At 40.3% G+C, this 9,254-nt stretch overlaps 2 protein-coding genes across 2 annotated transcripts; one reads left to right on the top strand and one right to left on the bottom strand.

Moving 5' to 3' along the window:
• LOC140508535 (olfactory receptor 10A7-like) lies at positions 1–2,710 on the top strand. Its single transcript, XM_072616484.1, has one exon. The coding sequence runs from the start codon at positions 59–61 to the stop codon at positions 1,022–1,024; it is 966 nt and encodes a 321-aa protein (XP_072472585.1). The 5' UTR covers positions 1–58; the 3' UTR covers positions 1,025–2,710.
• Positions 2,711–8,278: 5,568 nt separating this feature from the next.
• Positions 8,279–9,254, bottom strand: LOC140507410 (olfactory receptor 6Z7-like). Its single transcript, XM_072615506.1, has one exon. The coding sequence runs from the start codon at positions 9,212–9,214 to the stop codon at positions 8,279–8,281; it is 936 nt and encodes a 311-aa protein (XP_072471607.1). The 5' UTR covers positions 9,215–9,254.

Raw genomic sequence — 9,254 nt, 5'->3', positions numbered from 1 at the left:
GTCCTGCTGTATTCTTGAGCTCATCACTTTCTTGTACTCTCTGGAGCTTTGGGAAGGGATGGACCCTATGGATCCCATTGTGAACTTCGCTAGAAGCAACCACTCTTCATTTGAGGAGTTTGTCCTCTTGGGTTTTTCCCATGTTCCCAAACTGAACTCAGGTCTCTTTGTGCTGTTCCTGGGGATGTTTCTAACCACGATGGTAGGGAATGGCCTCATTGTACTCTTGACTGTGGCCGACACTGCCCTCCAAACACCTATGTATTTTTTCCTCCGGAACCTGGCCCTGGTGGAGATCTGCTTCTCTTTGGACATTGTACCCAGGATGCTGGAAAGCCTGGTGTCTGGAAGGGGCATTTCCATGGTGGGCTGTGCCTTCCAGCTCTTTCTCATTCTGTCATGTGTCACATCAGAGTGTTTCCTCCTGACAGTGATGGCCTATGACCGCTACGTGGCCATCTGCCACCCCCTGCACTATGGGGTCCTCATGAACCAGAGGCTCTGCCTCCTTCTGGCAGTGACCTGTTGGGTGATAGGCATTCCAGTTTCCCTGCTATTCACCATTTGGCTGTTCCACTTCCCATTTTGTGGTCCTCGAGGGGTTCGCCACTTCCTGTGTGATGTGGCACCACTCCTGAGACTGGTGTGTGCTGACACCTCTATCTTTGAGACCTACATTCTTGTGGCCACAGTACTTGTCATGATGGTGCCTTTCTCCCTCATCACTGTGTCCTATGGCCATGTTCTGGCAGCAGTTGTTCGGATGCCCTCAGCCACCGGACGCCATAAAGCCCTCTCCACCTGTGCTGCCCACCTTATTGTTGTGGCTCTCTTCTATGGCACAGCTTGCATTATCCACCTCCAGCCCAAGTCCACCTACTCTCCTGAGAGTAAGCAAGTTGTATCTTTGTCCTATACCCTTGTCACTCCCATGCTCAACCCTATCATCTACAGCCTGAGGAACAAAGAGGTGAAAGCTGCCTTGCAGAGGGTATTGGGTAGGAAAAAGGGGGTGCTCAGATGACTGGAGGACAGATGGTCTGCTTTTGGTTATGACAAATAGTGGAGGGGAATGTGACTATCGTAGTCAACATTCAGAAACCAAGGGCTATGAGACTGCTTCCCGCTGAGAAGATTAAATTGATACTGTATCATTTTTATTGGTCCTATTTACAGTTAATTGATTTCATCCTATAACTACTTAAACCATGCTTCTTTTTCTCTGAACTCAGCACAGAGATTCAGTTGACCTGTAATGAGTTAAGTTTAGAAATCCAATTCTCACTCTTTTATTCTTGCCTCAAAGAAATGTTATCCTTGGAGGATGTAAATGGATAACAGGGAGCCTGGTATAATATTTTTATATCACTGATGTATCTTTCAAGGATATTTGATTTGCCATCCAAAGGAGCCTGGTTCACTATCTAACCTGGCAGGTAGACTCAAACAGTGAACATTACTTAGTCACAGGAGAGCAGGAGAAGGTAGTTTTTAGCTCCTTGTTCCCAACTCCAACCGATCATATTGTCCTCCATGTCTCACTATAACCAATAATGTTGTTCTCAGGTCCATGATGGGATCAACTCTATAACCAATTTTATTATTTCCCACATATAAAGGAACTCTATCTCCATCTCCAGGGTTTTTTGTTTGTTTGTTTTTGGCTAACTGAGACAATCATTTGATCCATCTTACTGGCAGGCTTACTCCCTGTTAATAAAATGTTATTTTTCTCAGTTAAAATGTTATCTGCGTCAGTCTACCTTTGTTGAATTCACTCACAACACCAGCATCATTATTGAATTACAGACTTTCAGAGCTGGAAGTGACCGCAAGAATTTTTAGAGCAAGATAATGAGTTGTATTTTGGAGATGTTAAATTTAATGTCCCTATGAGATATCCATCAGCCACTTGGTAATGTATGACTCATAAGAGAGAGGTCACATATTAATTATTGATTTGTTATAGTAACTGTGGCTTCACATTATTTGAATGTTTTCTTTCAGGTTGCTTGAAGTGTTTTCTCTTTGACTGCAGAGCTCTGGAATTTGGCTATAATATTCGTGGGAGTTTTCATTTTGGCATTTCTTCAAAGTGGTGATCAGTGGATTCTTTCAATTTCTATTTCACTCTCTGGTTTGAGGATATAGAGGCAGCTTTCCTTGATATTTTTTTTGAAATATTATGTCTAGGCTCTTTCTTTGATAATGGCTTTTAGGTAATCCAATAAGACAGCAAAAATGTTGTTTTAAAAATGTTCAACAAAGATTTTCAATATAACAATACAAGGGGAAAATCAGGATAAGAGATGAAGACCCACAAAGGCAAGGCTTCTGTTTCATAAATTGAAAAGGGGTTAAACCTCAAAGAAAATAAGAATAAAAGGATTTTAAAAGCTAATATATAAATGACATATTTAGCTAGTTCTATTTGTTCAAAGAGTTACAAATGATTACAACAGATTTTACTTCATCAGGCAAATATCAGGAATGATAAGAAGGAAATGACTGAAAACAAATAAAATGTACTACTTACTACAATAAAGATAAATGGCCTGTATTCTATCATTTAAAGAAAGAATTACAGAATCAAAACAAAATCAATCATTGATTATAGGAAAGTAAAACAACATTTTGCTAAAAGAAAAAAATAGTAAGAATAAATTAAAGTGAAGCAGGTAGCATACAATATTACTACAAGATTAAAAAACAGGGAATATATTATTTGTATCAAAATAGAATTAAAATGAGAAAAAATGAAATGTATTCAAAAGGAGTATTTCATATTGGTAAAGTACAAATCAGCAATTAATATGTGATCCCTCTCTTATGAGTTCTAGTCCCATATTACCAAGTGGCTGCTAGAGATCTCACAGCCACCTTAAAGTTAACATCTCTAAAATAAAACTCATTATCTTTCTCTAAAAATGCATGTCTTCCCCTATCTGTTATATTCCTGCTGCGAACACTATCATAGTTCTAGTCACCTAGAACTGTACCATTAGGATTCATCTTTAATCTCACTCTACTTTTTTGGTTCAATTGATTCCTCATTTTTGCCAATTCCATCTTCTCAACATTTCCAATCCCCTCTGATGTTGTCACCTCTCTACCTCCACAGCCAACAACCTACTTAATGTCCTTATAAACCCATACTTGAATTACTATAGAATTCATCTAATTTGTCTCCCTAACCTCAGTTAACCTCCCCTGAACAATCCATCCTCCACATTAACACACACACACACACACACACACACACACACACACACACACACACACAAACGTTATTTTTAAAGCATACACTGAATAGCAGCTAAGTGGTGCCATAGCCAGGCCTGGAGTCAGGAAGACGAGTCTTCTTGAATTCAAATCTGTCCTCAGACACTTACTAGCTCTGATCCTGGACAAATTACTTAACTGTGTTTGCCTTAGCTTCCTCATCTGAAAAAAGAACTGGAGAAGGAAATGGCAAACCAGTCCAGTATTTTTGCCAAGAAAATCCCAAATGGGGTCAAGCAAGAGTCAGATAAAACTAAAAAAACAACTGAACAGCAAAAATAACAAGAATGAAAATGGAAAAGCAGGGAATACACCCTCTCTTCAAGTATAAATGTAGTACTAACAAAAATGTATCACACATCACAGGTAGTAGAGGAGACCTTCACATATACTCATTTATATAAATGCATACATGTTTTCATATGGATATCAATCTTTATCAATATAAATATAGATATCTGCCTATCTACATGAAATTTCGAAGTTGTACCTACCATATTTTCTGACAATAATGTGACAACATTGGAACTAAATAATGATGACAAACACAACATAGAACTGAAGAAAATTAAACTTCCTTTGAATTTAGTGTATCTCAGAATTTCAGAATTGGAAAGATCTCCATTAGCCATTTATTCCAACACCTTCTTGAAAAAGAATCTTTCTCCTAAGACATCCAGTCTTTGCTTGAAGTACTTCTTTGAGGGAGGGTCTTTGTCCCCAAAGGCCAATCAAGCTATTTTCAAATCAACATGGTGCTTAGAAAGCATTTGCATCAAGTATACATTGACCTTTTTGCATCTTCCATAAATTACTTCTAAGTTCTACTCTTTCTGGTCAAATACAGCAAATTTAATTTTTCTTCTTAAGAAATTAGAAAGTGATGGTAGGATAATGAAGATGTAATAATAAAAATAATGCTGCATCTCAAAACCCAGAGAATGCAGCCAATGTATTTTTTTAGAAGTGAATTTTTACTATTGTAGATTTCCATGAATGAAAATGACACAAAATTAAATATTTGATAAATACCAGCTGTATGCTAGGCACGTTTCTCAGAAATGGAGGGAAAAAGATAGAAATGAAACATTCCATTCTTTCATGGAGTTTATGTTGAAATTCAAGGGCAGCTAGATGTGCCATTGGGTAGAGCACTGGACCCAGTCAGGAAGACCTGAATTCAATTCCAGCCTCAGACACTTACTAGTTTTGTGACCCTGGGCAACTCATTTCACCCTGTTTGCCTCAGTTTCCTCATATGTAAAATGGGCTGAAGAAGGAAATGACAAAGCACTCCAGTATCTTTTCCCAAGAAAATTCCAAATGGGGTTACAGACACAATTGAAATAAGTCATCGTCATCCTCAAAACAGTAACAACCGAGGACTACAGAACTGGGCATGCACATTATTATACTTAGCAATTATTGACTCATTTTTCTCCAGTGACTGATAAATAGAGTCTTTGGTCACCTACTTCCTTACAGAAACAGGAGTGGGTAGGGTTAGTATTCTTATATCCTCCTCCTTCCCCCAACTCATCCATTGTCCTTTTGCCTCAGGACTTACTTAACTCCAGGTTAACCATATTTCATTCCTTCAAGTAGTCCTGACCATCCTGGTTCCAATATTACAGTGTTTTCCCCCTACAATGTGACACAGAGAACTCAGAGCCATGTTTTGGAGGTAGTCTGACAAGCAAGACCCTCACATCCCTGGTTTTGGGGTGCTGCCCCTCTCTTAATGCTGCCTGAGATTGTGTGAGATTTCTTTCAGGTACTACATCACATTGGGTGAAATTTTGAACCTAAGTGAAAAATTTTGTATTTGTTTCTTTTAAAATGAGGATCTTATTAATTCATACATCCTAGCTTCCTGAGACCATTTAAAGTCCCAGTGCTGACATACAGTCTATTAGCTATCTCTTAGACATGTATGTCACCAACACTTTTTATTAGCATGTCATCTATGCCTTCATCCAAATGATAGACTAAATGTTTTCAGCACTGTTCCAAGGACAGATCCTTTGAGTATTCTCCTAGAAATCTCCCTCCATTTTAATGTAGACTTGTTAATGACTACTCTTCAGGTCTAATCATTCACTTGGCTTTAGAAGCACTTCATTGCACAGCCATCTTGCTTATACATCTGTCTTATTCACAGGGATAGCAGGAGAGTTTATGTCAAAGACTTGGCTGGAAAGAACACAGAAAACATTGAATCCTTAGCCCCCAGGGGAGGCATGTTAATTTCTGGACAGCCCTCCACTTATTTCCCTTGCACTGTGCTTTAACTCATTTTGCTGGTAAAAGACCACAGGCCAACATTTTACTATCCAGGAACTCATTTCAAAGCTACATCAAGAATGCTCCACATTGTGTATCCAAGCCATCTTTACCCTTATGGTGTGTTTTTTAAAAAAAAAAAAAGTTTGGTTTTAGAGTCAGTAGACCAAGATTGGAATCCTACCTCTAACACCAACTGTGTTAAATCTCTGAACTTCAGTTCCTTTACCTTCAATGGGACAAAAATTATTGCATTAGCAAACTCCTTGGTTTGTCTTAAAGAAAGTGTTACATAAACTTTAAAGTTCTATAGAAATATGAACTATTATTATCATTTCTTTTCTCATACAAAGGCTACCAAAAAAGAAACTCTAGCAAGAGTTTATCAATTACAAAGGGAGGGACAGACCTTTACAAATATGTACATAATTTATTTTATTTTGATGTTGGAAGCAGCCTCCAAGCTCATTTCATTGAACCCATTTCTGAATAAAAATCTGCTCTATGACAACTTTCACAAATGGCCATCCAGGTCAGGGAGCCCCACTGCTCCCAAAGGCAGCCCAGTCAAAGTGGTTCTAAGGGAGAGCAAGTGTGTTGTCTGTTTGCTTTTCTTTCATCCAATTTAAATCAATCTCTTTGGTGCTTCCATCCATTGGAATTTTTGTCCTGGCTAGCCAAGAAAAACAAGTCACCTCTTTTCTCCCAGAGAGTCTTTCAAATACTTGGGGGAAGCTATTGGAAGCCTCTCTCATTCCAGTCATCCAAGTCTTTCATTCTGTCTTCTAAATATCTTCAGTTCTTTTTTAGGGGGGAGGTGGAGGCAGTTGGGGTTAAGTGACTTGCCCAGGGTCATACAGGTAGTAAGTATCTGAGGCTGAATTTAAACTTAGGTCCTCCTGACTCCAGGGCCAGTGCATCCATCTGTGGTATGACCTAGCTGCCCTTTCCTCAGTTCTTTTAAACAATACTCATATGACTCCATTTTAAATTCCTTAAACTCTTATGTTTTAGTAGAAGAAAGATGATGATGATGATGATGATGATGATGATGATGATGATGATGATGATGATGGTGATGATATTTTATGGGACTTTAAGTTTTGAAAAGGGCTTTGCTGTGATATTTTGTCTGATATATGGATAGATTTCTATTTCAGTCGTATATAACTCATCAAGACCCCACTTAGGCTTGTTTTTCTGGTTTTTTTGGCAAAGAGACTGGAGCGGTTTGTCATTTCCTTCTTCAGTTCATTTTGCAGATGAGGTAACTGAGGCAAACCGGTGAAGTGACTTGCTGAGGGTCACTCAGCTAGTAAGTGTCTGAGGCCAGATTTGAAATCAAGAAGATGAGTCTCCCTGATTTCAGGCTTGAAACTTTACCTGTTGTAAACCTAGCTGCCCCTCAAAATAATAATATTTATATAGCACATAAAGGTTTGCAAAGTGTTTAACACACATTATCTCATTTAGTCATTAAGCTATGTGCTAGGTAATCTGCTAAGAGTTGAGAAGGCAAAGACAAGAATAAAACTGCCACTGAGCAAGTCACTTAACCCTGTTTACCTCAATTTCCTCATCTGTAAAATGGACTGGAGAAAGAAATGGAAAACCCCTGCAGTATCTCTGCCAAGAAAAGCCTAGATGGAGTCACAGAGAGTCAGACTCAACTGAAAATGACTCACCAATAACAAATTATTAAATATTATTACTATTCTCCTACTAGATGACAAGTTCCATGAAGGCAGTGATCACATTTTGCCTTCTCTTGGCTGGGTTGCTGTCTTGTATGTGTTGACTTAAATGACATCTGATGTTTCTTTCATCTCTGAGTGTTTCTATAAACTTTGAATTTTTCCCTAGGATCTAGAATCATGTTTAGTACACAGTAGGTACTGGATGAATGTTTATATTTCTCCATGTTTTTTTTTCAGGAAGCACCAATAGCTTGATCACTGTTTCTACCTCTCACACAGTGTTAGCATTGCATCAGCACGTGCATCCAGGGAATCTAGATGGAGGACTCAGTCCATGTTACATAATCTCTGTCTGAGCACAATTCAACTAAATCCATAAGAGTCCATGGCATTCATAACAGATAGGCAACAGAAGACAAAGGGATTGAGGGAATGGGCAGTAAAAGAAATTAAAAAGTTAAGTGCTTAGCAGACAGTGACAGAGGAGGTGAGAATGAGGTAACTGCAGGAGATTTTCTGCAGACAGAACTGATGGGGATGATGACAGGTGTATAGCACGTGGAACCATAGACCTCAATAAAACTGTAGATTGCAGGCAAAGAAGGCTGACTCTTCTGATAGTCAGCATGAGCTGAGCAACCCAGCTACACAAATTTCCAGATAACATAAAAATAAAAACTCAGAGAAAGCCTTCCCTGTGTTGGGTTGGTGTCAGAGGATTTATGGAAAGACTTGAAGAAGTACACAGAACACGGAGGCATGGATGGATTGCTTTTTACATGGGTAGAGGAAATACCTGTATCAAATCACAGATCCTTATGGATATCAAAGAAGTGGCAGGACCTAGTAACTGCTTGTGAGTGGGAGAGGGAAAGATGGAGACACTAAAGCTATTGTTGAGATTCCATGCCTGGATATCTGGAGGAGCAGTGGTGTCATTGATAGAGATAGGCTAGTCAGGAAGGGGGAGGGCAGTTATTTTCAAATGCTGAAGGTACAGATTGCTAGGTGAATCTCTAGCTGTCATAGTTCTGGCTGAACCCAAACTTATGGAGACTCCTACGCAATGCACCTTGGACCTCTTTGTTCCGTAGGCAGTAGATGATTGGGTTACACATGGGTGTGAGCACCGTGTAGATGACAGAAAGCACTTTGTTGAGATTCATGGCTTCAATTCTGCTGGGCCTGGCATAGATGAAGATGGTGGCTGAGTAGAAGATGCCAACCACAATGAGATGGGAGGCACAGGTGGAGAAAGCCTTGTGTCGGGCAGCAGCTGAAGGCATACGCACCACAGCTGCCCCAATGGCCATATATGAAGCCAAGGCAACCAACAGTGAGCCCCACAGGATGACAATGGCAGAGATGAAGTCGACCAGCTCAGTTAGTGCTACATGGGTACAGGAGAGATTGAGCAATGGGGAGACATCACAAAAGAAGTGGTTGAGGACATTGGGGCCACAGTAGGATAGCCCAGCAATGCAGGCTGTCTTGATCACAGAGACACTGAGGCTGCCCATCCATGAGGCTATGGCCAGCATGAGGCAGACCTGGGGCCTCATGAGTATTGGATAGTGGAGAGGATGACAGATGGCCACATAGCGGTCATAGGCCATGGAGGCCAGGAGTGTGCACTCAGCACAGATAAGTGTGATGAAGAAGAAGAGCTGAGTCATGCAGGATGTGAATGGGACACGGCAAGACCCTGACCAGAGCCCAAGCAGCAGGGTGGGCACTGTGACTGAGACATAACACATCTCTAGGCAGCTCAGGTTCCCCAGGAAGAAGTACATGGGCTTGTGGAGCTCTGTGTGACTCCAGATGAGCAGAACAATGATTGTATTCTCCAAGACAGTCAGCAGGTAGAGGGTCAGGAACACAGCAAAGAGGACACCACGTAGGCCTGGCCTTGCTGACAAACCCAACAGGATGAACTCCTGAACCTGGGTCATGTTGGCCTCGTCCCAATGACTTCCGGGCTAGGGACAAAAA

This window comes from Notamacropus eugenii, chromosome 5 (genome assembly GCF_028372415.1).
Source record: "Notamacropus eugenii isolate mMacEug1 chromosome 5, mMacEug1.pri_v2, whole genome shotgun sequence".
Taxonomy (NCBI): Eukaryota; Metazoa; Chordata; class Mammalia; order Diprotodontia; family Macropodidae; genus Notamacropus; species Notamacropus eugenii.
This window is presented reverse-complemented; position numbering and strand designations above follow the sequence as displayed.

Excerpts from the sequence above, each read along its gene's own strand:
- LOC140508535 (XM_072616484.1), top strand. The coding sequence starts at position 59 with ATGGACCCTATGGATCCCATTGTGAACTTCGCTAGAAGCAACCACTCT.
- LOC140507410 (XM_072615506.1), bottom strand. The coding sequence starts at position 9,214 with ATGACCCAGGTTCAGGAGTTCATCCTGTTGGGTTTGTCAGCAAGGCCA.